Here is a 15,084-nt window from a genome sequence, read left to right as displayed (position 1 = left end):
CATCGTGTTTAGACTGTGGAATATGCAGCATGTGTTGTGTTGTACTAGTTGGCAAAAGGAACATTTCTCTTATACTTGGAATTGCGCACACACTACTCCCCCACACACAGGATTCAAACCCCTACCTAAGTATGTTATGACACTTGTGAGAGACTCAGTAGCAGAGCGCACTATTTACATTACTGGGAGAATTGCTTTCTCCTGCTGTAGTTATAGGGTGCTGACATCATCAGTGTTTAGACAGTGGAATATGCAGCATGTGTTGTGTTGTACTAGTTGGCAAAAGGAACATTTCTCTTATACTTGGAATTGCACACACACTACTCCACACACATACTGAGCACTTGCAGGATTCAAACCCTTACTTAACTATGTTATGATACTTGTGAGAGACGCAGTAGCAGAGCATGCTATTCAAATTAGTAGGTATGATTTGTGCTCCTGACATATGTATAGTGTGCTGACATCATTATGTATGAAGAGGTATGTACATCTGTTACTATCCATCAGTACAGGGGAGAGCATATCTATGCATTAACTTTGCACAGGCACAGTGGCCTACTGTACTGCGGAGGCAGACGCCAATTACACTGTGGATAGCCTTCTGTATTCCCTAGGGACAACAGCCTAGTATTGCACTCTACGGCCATATGTTTACCTGTCAGATGCAAGTATCTGTTGATCATATACTGTTTGTGGGTCTTTATTGCCATAGCTTTCCCTATCTCTATGAACAACTTGTGTACTGTGGAAGATGTTTGCATATGAGTGGGATCCAGTACTTTACTTATGTCTCTGTTGTAATTTCACTGTGTGCACTGGGCAGATTTCTGTATTGTGGGAGGTTCCTGTGTTAACACATACAAATGCCAGATATGTGTGTGCAACTGCTGAACTGTGACATGGCCTAAGTGTGTGAGCATGCCCAGTTCACAGTTTCTATGGCTTCTTGACTGACACGTCTCATTTATCTAAGTGTGCGAGCATGCCCAGTGTGAACTTTCCTTATGTTGGGATCTGTGGTCCATCACATTTGTGTTTGTGTGTGGACGTCATCTATATTTCACATGTACAGTTGAGTGTTGGACATCAGGTTGTGTTCTTACTGCCCATCTGCTTTGTTTCTGAACCTAACAGGCATTATGCTGTGCCTGCAGGGTCACCATGGGATAGTTTGCATACAGTTGTCAACATCCTTTCCTACTGACCAAACAGTGTATTGTCGTATAGTGTACTGGTGCAGTACTTTCACTGTTGTGGACAGTATCATCGGTTTCAGTCCTATCACTGCATGTAATATTTATAGTGGGCACACCAGACTGGTTGAGGGCCAGTTGTGCAGATATGACCATGTTGCATTTTGTTCAGATATGGACAGCATAGTACATGATTGTCCGACATTGTTAATGTATTCCACAACTTGTGTGGACAGTGACAAACAATGGCCATGTGCCCTAGTCCATTTGTAATGCTAGTCAGAGAGTGTTTGCTCTTCAACACACATTTACTGGTGTTTGCCATGACATATGTCAAGGTTAGTGTGCTGTGCCTCTGTCTACCCGTGACATACAGGTGATATCCAGGGTACACCTACCATCTCCCATCCAGTCATCATGATTCCTCTGTATGACAGTCAATGAGGGACTCCCTGGATAACCTGTACTGGGAGTTTAGTTGTTAGTGGAGTGAGCATCTGGGTTATGGACCAATCGGCACAGCATGTCCTGTTTATGTCTGTGCTGAGGTTCAGGCCTGTCAGCTGCATAGGTCACCAGCATTCAGATGTTACATGGTGCCAAATGTCCATTGATACCAGCTTGGTCATGGCTTTATACATCAGGCACAGTTCACCTCCAGCCAGGTGGTATGGCACTGTGTGGAGCTGCAGTTTGTTTAATCAGGCGACACATGGCATCTGTTACAGCTCTGCGATCCTCCTGGTGGGGTATTTGTGGGGTCTTTCCAGTTGATGCCGGTGTCTGTTAAGGTACATCCCTGCAGGGCCATTGTACACAATTGTGAGGCTGCTGATGGATGACTGGAGAGGCACATTGACCTACCCTGACCTAGCTGTGCTTACCTTCATGATTAGGTGGGTATATGGTATGTTTCTGTAACCACTACAGACACATGGTTGTCACATGCAGGATATCTATCACCTTGTGTCCCCAGGTCTCTTATTGCTCCTGATGTACTTACTGGGTTAACACCTATGTGATAATTTCTGGCCATGTACTGTGTTTACACAGGGGATGACTATACACTATTCTGCATTTAGCTTGTTGACATGGCTGTGGCACCACTTGTCTGTTTCTATGTGTGCCTTTTGTAGGTTGCTTGTGTCAGCTGGAGGGTCCAATATGGTGGGCAGTTTGTAGTCCTCAGCGAACCTGTTCAGACAGAGTCCTTCCATGTTGGCCTGTACCTATGTGACATATATAGCATACAAGAGAGGTCCCAGGACCATGCCTTGTGGGATGTCAGTTGTACCTGGTTTGCAGTCTGACATGGCTGCAGCATGTCTGACCAGGTCAGTTCTGTCCTTCAGCTGGTTTGCAACCCATCTACTTGGATAGGGGTTTATAGTTAAGCTGGTGAGCTTATCTGTACTGACCAACTAGGGTATTGTATGGAAGGGTTTAGCAAGGTCCAGATAGGCTGTGTGATCCACATTCCCCACATCAATGGCCTTGGTGCACATTTCACATGAGTCAGACATGTGTAAGGGGCAGGATCTGCCCTATGACAGCCACACTGGGTAGGGTCCAATGTCTGTAGGTACCCAATCTCGTTATTCCTGGGATCCATGATCATCCTCTCCATTACTTTGCCAACCTAGATAGTCAGGGTTGAGGGTTGATAGTTTGCAGTATCCATTCAGGCACCACCTTTGTGGTGAGGGACCACTTTTGCTGTACACTGCTCTTTGGGTACATATCCTGTGGTAAGACTGATAGTGCGCAGTAGTGCTATTTGGTGTTCCATTCTTTTTACAGTACTTGTTGGACACAACCCAGGACACCATCTGGTACCATTGATGCCGTGTGGTGTGCTTTGTAGATGCTGGCTGTTACCTCAGCATCTGTAATGTCAGGGGGCCAGCACTCTGTTGGGATAGATATTTGGCAGTTAGGTGCTGGTAGGGAGTTTGCAAAGAATCTGTTAGGTAGGATGTTGGCAATGTGTGTGGGTTTGGTGTATTGTTTGTGATATTAGAGTACTGCAGTGCATTTCTGTGGATTATCACCATGGTTCCTACCATCAGGTAGGACAGCTGTGTGATAATCCTTTGTGTCCTGCACAATTTGTATTGTCATAGGTTCATAGGTTCATACTAGGCTATCTGCCCTGGCCTTGTTTGAGCATGGACAGACTGTGTGTGAGTTTCGACACCCCTTGCAATGTGCATATTATGCCCATGTAGGGTTTACTTTACTAGATGTGACACAGGGATGGCCCCCAGTGTACACCTACTATCTCCCATGCACTTCACCAGATTTCTCTTGTTGAGTATGAGTGTGGAGCTCAGCCTATCATGGACTAGGATTCTGTTCCAGAGTGTAAGGAGCCTCTAGGTTATGGATCTGTCCCTCCAGCACATCCTATTTATCTGTGTGTGGAGGTTCAGATATCTCACTGTGGTGTCTCTGCTGGATTTGGGGTTTCTGCAGTGGAGCATGTCCATTCATTCTGGATTGGACATGGCCTTGTACATCAGGCATACATCGCCTCTGACTGGGCAGTATGCTTGTGAATTGGGCTGTGGTTTCTTCAGCCAGGCTGCAGATGTCAAATGTTTGGACCCTTTATCCTGTTGGTGAGGTACATTTGGGGTCTTTCTAACTGCTGCAGGTGTAAGGTAAGGTACATCCGAACTGGGGCATTGTTGTCACGTATGGGCCTGATAAGGGAAGAGTATGGGGGCACAGTGACCTCTCTTGATCTACATGTGCATCCTTTCGTATTAAGGTGGGCAATATAGCAGGTCTTCCTGGCCACCTTGGCAATGTGAGTGTCACATGACGGGTTACCGTCCACTTGTGTCCCTAGGTCCCTGATTACTTCTTCCATACATAATGGATTGCCACCTATGTCATACTTTGTGTGTGCCTTGTTTGGTATTTGATGAGACTTTCATACTCTGCAGTGTCTTCAGGAAGGCTGGCTGGGGTTCCTGGGTTTGTGAGTGTGTTCTGTTTTAGGCTGCAAACAGGGACACAGTTTGAGCCACTGTTACTTGCCCATGGATAGTCCATGCTGCTTCTTGCTGTGGTACCAACCTGGGGGGTGTGGTTATCCTTGACAATTACTGGTAGCCACACTCCTATTGTAGTGTGTTCCATGTTTTGGAGCTGTAGAGCATGGTATGAGGCATAACCTGGTAGTATTAGGGTGCTCTTCTATGCCTTGACCCAGGTTTCTGTTACAGAACAGATATTACCATTCTCCATGCTGTGGTGGGTTTGGTCTGCATGCACCTTGCAGGTTAGACTTCTGGCATTGGGTAGCATTACGTCCAGGTTGTTATCCCTTGTGCTACCTATGGTGGTAGGTTTGTGTTTCCAGCCTTACCTATTCAAGGCACAGTGGGGGTGACAACAGCCTTTGCCAGTATCCACACAGCCAGGTGTGCTGGGTGCGTGCCATCCCTAGCAGGTGGGGCATCATGTCTTGCTCAGCATGTCATCCCAGGCTGTCAGCCATTTGTTCCCCCTTGCTAACAGCAAGACTTCAGCCAATTATTGTACTTGATCTTGTTGTCTTCATAGTGTGGCATCATGCTTGGTGAGGGTGAGATGTTAGGCAGGGTCTTCATGTTTGCATATACTAGATGGTGTTACATTGCTTAACACATGGCAATCATGCCTCAGGTGGTGCTGCAGGGCTGCCTCTGTCGGATGCACATACTACACTCCCTGTACATGTTTGAGAGCAGGTTGTGTCATGTTAGGCATCCCTGTTACTATATGAGTGAGTCAGAGAGGGGTATCATTCCCAGGGTTCCTACTGAGCCAGTGTATGTGCTATGCATTGCCTCTTTGTCAAGGCCAGGGCATACTGGGCATGCCTCCTTCTGCCTACTGGGGCAGGCTCAGGTTGTTCCTCCTCCGAGTCACGCTCTGCCTGTGATGGCCTTGGCAATGGTGGGGGGATGTTTGTCCTGGCACTATGCTGGTCCTGCTGCAGCTGTTTTCGCAGAATCATATTATGTAGCATAGCACATACCATGACAATTTGGGTACATGTAGTTGGTGAGTACTGCAAGGCTCCACCAGATGTGTCCAGGCACCGGAACCGTGACTTGAGCAGCCCAAACACACGCTCTATTACATTACATGCTTGTGCGTGTGCCTCATTATGGCGTTCTTGTTCAGGTGTGTGTGCGTTTCTGATGGGTGTCATTAGCCACGGCTCCAGTGCATATCCAGCATCCCCCACTAGGTGACCATGTGGGATGTCCCCATTGGCAAATGTCTGGTACAGCTGCTTCAAATGTCAGATATGGGAATCATGGTAGCTCCCAGGGCAGCCAGCACACACATTCATTATTATGCCCTGGGCATCACACACGACCTGGCAGTTGATGGAGGGGAAGCCCTTGCGGATAATGTAGGCCCTACCCTGCTCACCGGCTGGTGCTTTGATGCGTATGTGAGTGCAGTCTATTGCACCCACTACCTCAGGGTATTCCGCTATTTGATGGAAGAGACGCATATTGCTGGCCAATACCTCATGGGAATTGGGGAAATATACATGCTCACCGACATGTGCTGACATGGCATCCAGGAACTGGTGCAGTACCCTGGAGGCTGATGCCTGCGATATCCCCATCATATCACCAGTTGGTCTCTGGAAGGTACCTGTTGCTAGTATTCTTAGGCCAACACATACCTTGGTTTCCACTGGGATGGGTTCCCCTCTGTTGGTTCTGTGTGTGAGGCGTGGCCTGCACAGCTCAACAATTTGCTGCAGGAGGTCTCTGTCCACTCTATAGTGCTCCACTATCTCCAGCTCATGTAACCCCTGGTAGGTGACCCTGGGCCTATACACTCTTCTCCGTCTCCTCACTGTGGGTTGTCTGGCAGCATTTGCATTGTCACCACCCTCAGCAAGTCTCCTATGTCTCCTTATAACAGCTATGGCAGCCCCTAGCATGTTTGGTCTGAGTGCAGCTTTTCAGTTTTCACTTCTACTAGCTTACTCCTGTCTTGCAGTGTCTCTTGAGAGAAACATACTGCAATGCTGTTTGCAGTGTTTTAAGTGCTGGGTGGGCTAGTATTCTGCCTGTGTAATTGCCTGCTTCTAATTGTTTTCACCTGCTAGCTCTACCAGTATTCCCTGCTAGCTTCCTACTATTTCTTCTGCTTCCTTTTTCCTCTCTGTTTCCTCAGGGGGGAGCAACTCGCATACCAGCGTAAACACGCTCACAGTGGCTACCACACGCGCACACATGCTTACATGGACTAGAATCTGCTTATTTGGGTTTAAACACGCGCACACCAGCGCAAACAGGTTTACAGATCTTTACACAGGCTTCTACATACTTACTCTGCCTTAAACGCACGCTCTCATGCTTACACGCGCGCACTCTGTCTTACTCGCGCCTTCCAGCGCGCACACGCTCGCATGCACGCACAGCAAGAAACTTTGGTGTTGGCCACAGTGTACACCTTCCATTTCTTGACTTTCCCATGCTTATCTGTTGACACTCCTCTTTTTATGCTGTGTGATTGACATCTTTCACATACCACTTTGCTCCAATGAGCTTGATTTCTTCCTGACATTCCCCTCTGTGATGTCACTTATCTCCTACTCTGTTACTCCCCCTTATCTAACTCTTACACTACACGGAATGTGCTCATTTGCTATGTGACACTGTGATTCACTATCCTACCACTCATTTACATAGGATTGCCTACTAATGCTTAGTTACATGTCTTACACTCAGCTTCCTCCCTTAGCAACCACTAAACGGTGGGCATGTTGTTTTCGGTCTGCTAGTCCCTGCATTGCAAATCCATGCATTGCATAAAACCCACATTTGTGGGTTTCAAACCTTTATATTTATGTTTTATATAGCGCAGCCCGTTTGCGCGGGGCTGCGCTGCGTTTAAACCTCGCTGATCGCCGGAAAAAAAAAGTTATTTTATTTCATGTTTGCATCGGGTTACCATGCCAATGGCCACATATTTGGCCATTGGCATGCTGCCTGCTACATATGCATACTTTATTTGGAGCTGTCATGACTCCATTGTGTTATTTGCAGTAATGTACTCAGTTGTCAACTGAGTACATTTCTGCACCTAACACGACTCTTACACGGGCTGGTTTCAGCTTTGTGGATCGCTAATCTACCTCATTTGCATGCCTTTCGGCTGCAAGTGAGGTAATTAGCATATCCACGCCCTGCCCGTGTAAGAGACGTTTTAGCTGGTCTCTTACACGGGATTTCGGGCTGTTCCTGGATCGCGATGGCTGCATGGAGTCTTACACGACTCTTAGACTCCGTGCAAGCCATCGTGAATCCTGCCCAATATGATAGGAATAACAAATCATTAATCAGTAAACAAACATGAAAGTGGAGCTCTTACTAGTAGTGGAGATGAACTGCTGAGGAATTTAACAACTATTTTATTAGTACAAATCCAAATTTAATGAACAGGTTTGTAATAGTAATCAGTTTGTGAAAGCAATCAAGCAATGTGTCGGCATTTATATAAGACAGGATGAATCAAAAGGTGCTTCAACAAAGTATTAGTTTAAGGGTGTGCACACTTATGCAACCAGCTTATTGTACATTTTTTATTTTTTACATTTTTCCCTTAACAGATTTGTTTTTCAATTGAATTGTACAGGTTATAGGTCACATTAAAGGTGGGAAAAGTTTTGAAATGATTTGTTGCGGTCATTTTTTTGTCTCACAAAAAACCTGGCATTTTAACAGGGGTGTGTACAATTTTTATATCCACTGTAAGTGATATCAGGCTGTACAGATTTTTTTAAGAGGAACTGAATGTACACAATGGTATTCTCTTCATGGGGGGGGGGGGTGATCAGTGATTTATGTTGCATGTAAGATGGTAATTAACCCATCTTATCCACTTATCACACCTAGGCATAGAAAATTGTCCAAGAAGGGCAAGAGGCTGTGTATTTTGTAAAGGGTGAATGACTAGATAAAGATATTCACTCCAAATGATGACATTTGCATGTCTGTGGATTTTGAACAACAGAATGAGTTACCATGCTTCCATGAGCTACCAGCCAAGCCTTGGGCTAAGAACAGGCCTGCTCACTTTTCAGGACAGGGACTACTAGTCACTATTACTAGTCCTCCATTGTTTATGAACTTCAGTCTGATGGAAAGTCAATCTACCATGATGATCTGTAAGTTCAAAGCACACTTTGCCAGACCATTGTACCAAACATTGTTTCGGACAATGAACCACAGTATGCTTTTGAAAAGTTTCAAATGTATGACAGATATTATTACCCACAAAGTAATGAGGCAGCAGAGTATGAAGTTAAAACTGCAAACCCTCTAATAATGAAGTCCAAAACAGCCATTTTGGACCACTGCAATATACTTCCACAAGGGCAGAATACAAGCTCATACCAAAGACTGCTGTGCAGAACTATGAGAATACGGTTATTCATTTAGGACTGTATGGTGAAACCAAAGGTGATAGGATGTAACAGAATGTGTGTGTGTGTGTGTGTGTGTGTGTGTGTGTGTGTGTGTGTGTGTGTGTGTGTGTGGTGTCTCAGTAATATTGTTAAATGTCTTTCCAGTGGGGCATTTTAGGTATAATGCAGATTCATAGTTCCTACCTATGCAGACAGAGTCTCAGCCCTGTGAATGGACATGTATGTTGTTGTGTCTTTTGGCTTTTCCCGGTTAGGGGTCACCACAGCAGAACTCCGGTCCGCTAATGATTGGCAGTAGATTTTTACATGCTGACTTGCCGGGCCTGACGCACAACCTTCAACGAAGGAACACCCATTCACACATGTCGCTACACAGAAGACGCTCTAACCAAGAATCAAATGGAGCAACGTCTTACTGTGAGGTGACAACGCTACCGCAGCACCACCACCGCAGTGTCTGAATGGACATGTATGTAAACCTGAAAAAAGATAGGACAGAATGAAACAGTGATCTGGTTGCATTAGCAGACTCATGTTTTCTGAATAAAGCCCAGGAAGAAAACACATACTCAAACTGCCTTACAAACAGTGGACCTCTATATAGAAAATACAGTAAACTCTCAGTTAACTGGCACCCATGGGGATTGGTAAATGCCGGATAACTGTAGTTTCTGGTTGCTTGAGAGTTAATATTAAAAATCGATATGATTAATACTGTGCCCTATGCTATCTGTTTGGTTTGACTTGTTCTCAGGTTGGGAAGAGAGGGAATTTATTATTATCTTCCTTTTTAAAACACTAAACTCTAAAAACGTAATGTATGTTTCTGCAGGGGGGAAACAGAAAGTGCAATACATGAACATTGTACTGTATTTCTTCAATATGTTTTTGCTGGTTTCTTGAGAGTGCTGGTTGCTTGAGTTCTGGTTAACTGAGAGTTTACTGTACAACCTGTTACACTTTTATTTATTTATTTATTTTTTTGCTGATAAGCTCCTCTACTGACACATAATGGCTTTTGCCTTGCCTGAAGGGGGTGTGACCAACTTGCTAGGGTATGAAGATGGATGAACTATTTTACGACAGCTTATATTGCTGAAATGAGCACTGATCCATAACAACCACAGCCACTATTGATAAAATGTCAGACATGAAGCTGATTGCAACTTTACAATAACATTTTATTGCATTTCATTTAAACCATTTGTTTTATTTTGACAGATATGTTCTGTTGTGTAAACCAGAAGGTTGCATTGCTTTGTTGTTAAGCTATAACACTAGACTATGGAGTAAACATAGCACTCAGCCTACTTCCTTATGAAGACCATATACAAATACATATAATTATATAATTGCCTCTGAACCAGCTGTATACCCAACCTCTTAATTACAATGTTAGCATTTTTTGTCCTACCTATTTTTTTCCCTCACCTCCATTTCTTTGAATTTCTAAGCACTAATCGCATGATCTAATATCTATCTGAGAAACCCACTAATACACATCTTCAAATGCTCAGTGTTTAACATCCACTAATATTATAACTAATTAACTTATTAAAACTAATGTTTTATACCGTAATAAGTGCCTTTGTTTCATATGAATGTAATTTAATTAGCAAATGTATGCGTAATTGTTAATGTATATTACTTATGTTCATGCTTAGTACTGAAAATCTTGTTTAAAAATGCTAGTAATATGTTCAAGCTTTTCTCTCTGGGCCTCTGCTGAAAAAATGTTTTGCCTAAACCCAGTCGGACAAATGAGGTGAACAAAAGCAAAATAAAATGAATTTAAAAAATCTGTTCTGTGTGATTTCTGAAGAGTAAATGCAACAGATGTATCAACTATTACCCCATAAAAAGAAGTAGCGAGTGCAAGTCCAGTAACAGTGCAAAATACTAAACTGTCTTTCAAACAAAATATCCTTATTTGTGCTCCGTTTGAGAAAAAAACTGCTATTGTCCATCTAAAGAAAAAGATATTTGTTTTCTAAGGATACAATAAATCAAGTACTTTTTAGCTCTTTAATGTTAGTGTGTGAAGGGAATTTACATTGTTTAGTTTGGGTGGTGGTACTGCGGTAGTGTTGTCGCCTCACAATAAGATGCTGTCTGGTTTGATTCTCAGCTAGAGCATCCTCTGTGTGGAGACATGTGTGAATGGGTGTACCTTTGTTGAAGGTTGTGCATCAGGCCTGGCAAGCCAGTATGTAAAAATCAGCTGCCAATCATTAGCGGACCAGAGTTCTGCTGTGGCAACCCCTAACCGGGAAAAGCTGAAAGACACAAACAAAGTTTGAGTGACAGTTCACAGGCATAATCCAGCTAATGAGTTTAGAACCCTGAGTGAAATCATTTTTAATTCAGCAGTGCCCCTCAGTCATTCTGTGTTCATCTGCACTAGTAACATTTTCAATGCATGCATTAATATGTATTGCTAGATATTTTGTTTTTCATATGCCATACATTAAGAAAATGTTGATACTTTCTTACAGCAGCAACCAGTGAAGAAATGCAGTTGGAGGCAGCAGCATGAAGATTTCATCAGTTCCATAAGATCTGCGAAGCTGGCAACCACAGCGATAAAAGAGGGTCGTCCTCTTCCTCCTCCACCACCCCCAACCATCAATCCAGGTTTCTGTTTTATTTTAACAAGAAGTTTATTCCAGTTTTGAAAGGCAAATTACTGCTTAATGCAGTAATTGTTTTTAAATAAAATTTCTGCATGTATGTGTTCATGGCAAAAAACAGCAGCGGATCCCAAATAAAGCCAAGTTAAGAGAAAGTAAACTAAGAAAATAATATAACTAATAGTACTACTAACAGACAGAGGCAGCTCCTAAATGCTTTATCCCATGCATGTGTGTCCTCAAATTATCTATGGTATGATCTCAGTTATTCTCATTAAGGATAATATAGCAATAACCCACGCCTGGGTGTGGGTAATGCTAAATTTACCCACGGTTGGTGTGGTTTGGTCCCGAGGCCGAGGACTAAAGCCAACCGTGGGTAAATTTAGCATTACCCCAGAAGTGGTTATTGCTATTATGACATTATTTAAGAAAAGAAACTGTTACTTTTCTTAAATAATGGCATAGTATAATGCCTGTTTACTGCCCTTCCGCAGATGTCTGGCATCCGGCAGTTCTGATGTACTGCGCGCCTGCGCGGTACATCAGAGTTGAGCAAAAGCAATGGAGAAAGCAAGATCTCCGTTGCTTTTAGTCTCGCTATGTTAAATGAGTTTAACATAGCGAGACAGTTAAAATAAGCAACGGACATCTCCGTTGCTTATTTTAAAACTGTCTCGCTATGTTAAACTCATTTAACATAGCGAGACTTAAAAAGCAACGGAGATCTTGCTCTCCGTTGCTTTTAAACACTGCCTCGCTATGTTAAATGGGTTTAACATGGCGAGACAGCTTTAAAATAAGCAACGGAGATCTCCGTTGCTTATTTTAAAGCTGTTACGCTATGTTAAACCCATTTAACATAGCGAACATGTTTAAAACGAAGTTATACTAATGGAAAAAGTCCGGGCGACCGGACCTTTTTCCATTAGTATAACTCGATTTACAACAGGCACGCTGGCCAATCAGCGTGCACGTTTTGGGGGGATCATGGTATAATATATAATTTTCCACCATGGGATGGGTAAGGGCAATCTCTAACCAAATGGGATGGGTTAATTTGAGCATAAAAAGGGAACCTGGCTAGGCTTAAAATGGCCTACAAGGGCAACTGGCCTAGTAGCTATCTATGAACCTGTGAACCTATAACAAAATTGGACACCATTCAACTGTAAGTTTAATGGAACACAATCACATATAAAATGAATGCATTCTCACAACTGCTTCATCAGGGTTATAAAATTCCAGTGACATTGTCCTATAAATACAAATAAAGCATGTAACCAATAAAACAATTATTCAGTTATAATGTCTTAATCCTCTACTTTTTTAAGACAGAGTTTAAAGAAATACTATAATTTAAATGAGGACTATGGGTGGTGTCCAACTACAATATCCATCTATATTCTTGATTCTCAGTATAATTACCAGTATCTCCACCTCTTTTATTAAATCTCATAACATGTAGAATTAGAAACTTGAAACAGTGATTAGGTGCTGTACGGATGCCTTCTTTCTCTAGTACATTAGTCATATTTTATTTAGCTACATCATAAATATTAGTGGGAGGAGCTGAGAAATAGCATTCCTCATTTAACTACAAATATGTTCTAAAGTAAGTTCTTTCAACTGATGAATAGTTTTACCTGCTTAAAATGATGAGCATACTTACAGCTAACTAAACAACATATTTTGTCTTACAATCAGCATAATGATCAAATGTTTGCTGTTTGCTTTTTATTTGATAAGGGGTGTATAAAAATATTTTATTTACTAATATTTTTACAAGCTAGCACTACATTTTATTTATTTGTTTCACTGAATATTACTTGAATATTGTGGTCTCTGTCTTTCTGCATTTAGTTTGCTAGAAAGGTGAAAAGTGTAGCTTTATTATTTAAGATTAGCACTACATTTTAGCTATTTGTATCATTGAATATTACTTGAATATTGTGGTCTCTGTCTTTCTGCAGTTAGCTCCCCACCCTTTCTCCCTGTTCTTGTTGTGGTGTTAATCTTGGTGGCTTTGGAATTGCCCTCCGCTGCTGTAAATTTGTTTTTGAAGACTCCTCCTGGGCCCATCTCATTTGCTCACTCAACTGAGTACAGTGAGATCATATTTTGATTTCAGACACTCCTACCAGTCCCATCTCTTCTGCTGTGTACAGAGAGAGCACTTAGAAAGACAACCCATATAGTCTCTTAATCTGCTCTGTTTCCTCTCTGTCCACTGTTTAAAAAAAAAAATAATAATAATTAAAAAAAAAAAAAAAAAAAATATATATATATATATATATATATATATATATATATATATATATATATATATATATGTAAACTCAGCTACTCTTACTTACCTGTCTTCTACCTTATTACCTTAGTTTGTACTGTGTGTTCTTAAGTGTACAAATGCTCTTATTCTGCACTTATTACTGCTTGTTAGTAGCCTGATTAATATTCTAAACATCTTAGTTTTGATTGTAGCACTTGTGTTTCAGGCCATTTATTTTACATTTAGGGTTTTTGATGATGTAGACAACTATCCATCTCCATAAGTCCACCAAGTCCTCACAGCACTATGTCTGGTCAATTCCCATCAGTTTCTCCTGCCAACCTGGTCAACATGGGCATACTGAGACAGTGTAGTAACTACCTTATGTTCACGGAAAGTCCCCTTCTCCTAGCACATAATTCTTATACTTGTGAGAGATGCATCTACATCAGTAAGCTGGAATCCATGCTCTCTCACACCACACAGTACTCCTGAAAAGCACCACGCCACCCACATCACAGAGCCACACACTCACCTTTGCAGAGGTCCTCAACAAAAACTTACCTAAACAACAGAGACCCCAAAACACACTCACAAACATTCCACACACAACACCAATCACATCACACACAGTAGTCAATGCACCAGTGTCTCATAAACACAGCCCATTAGTCAAAACAATAAACCAATGCAGCCCATAAGGCATAACAATAAACCAAACATACTAGTCATTGGTGACTCAATAGTGAGACAAACCGATGTCCCCCTCACCAGGCTCAACAAGGAGAAGGTCACAGTCAGCTGTTTGTCAGGTGCTAGAATCTGCCACATCACACATGCACTCAAGTCTCTCCACAACAGGTACAGGTATGACTCTGTCATTGTCCATGTTGGTGTGAATGACTTAAGATGTACCTCCCTAGACTATATGAAGAGAGATATGATTGAGCTCCCAAAGTATGTGCTCAAGGCAGGTATGACCCTAGCCCTAAGCAGCAGCATACCTTCACCAAGAATGATACCACAATACCAACAAAAAATGTTTAACTTTAACAATTGGCTTAGTTTCTGGTGTCTTTCTAAGGGGATCCAATATCTGTCTGCCTGGGATGACATGGCTGACAGGCCATGATGCTTTGCCAGAGATGGCCTCCACCTGTCACCCCTAGGGTTCCAGATCTTGGCCAAAGCTCTTGCTTCCCCCATTGTGACTTTTTTAGGCCATGTTCCAATGACAAATCTTCCAATATAAAAGATCTGTCAAAAATCAAATTGAAGGTCATGCTGCTCAATATTAGGAGCCTTAATCTGAAATGCACTCACTAGATGCTCTCCTCACACTGGAAGATGTTGATGTCTGTGCAGTCACAGAAACTTGGTTCAGGGCTGCAGAGAGCACCCCTGCCTTACCAGGCTATACCTCATTCCACACTTTCTGACCCCAAAATGAGGTTGGAAAGACTAAGGGTGGTGGAGTCTCTAACTTCATTAAGGACATGCACACCTCCAGACTGGTTTACTAACATGACACAC

General features: G+C 42.6%; 1 protein-coding gene across 3 annotated transcripts in view; it reads left to right on the top strand.

Moving 5' to 3' along the window:
- Window positions 1–15,084, top strand: part of ZC2HC1B (zinc finger C2HC-type containing 1B) — a 345,180-nt gene that overhangs the window by 260,876 nt on the left and 69,220 nt on the right. For 2 of the 3 annotated variants that reach the window (XM_044060266.1, XM_044060264.1), the window contains one exon: window positions 11,145–11,283. In XM_044060266.1, the coding sequence (XP_043916201.1) occupies window positions 11,145–11,283 (139 nt within the window). The remainder of the gene's footprint in view (window positions 1–11,144; window positions 11,284–15,084) is intronic. The other variant, XM_044060265.1, reaches the window with a different exon arrangement.

The sequence above is a fragment of the Protopterus annectens genome, chromosome 1.part2, assembly GCF_019279795.1.
Source record: "Protopterus annectens isolate FY-2018-M chromosome 1.part2, PAN1.0, whole genome shotgun sequence".
NCBI lineage: Eukaryota > Metazoa > Chordata > Ceratodontiformes > Protopteridae > Protopterus > Protopterus annectens.
The sequence above is the reverse complement of the archived record's forward strand: the minus strand, read 5'-3'. Positions and strand labels throughout refer to the sequence as shown.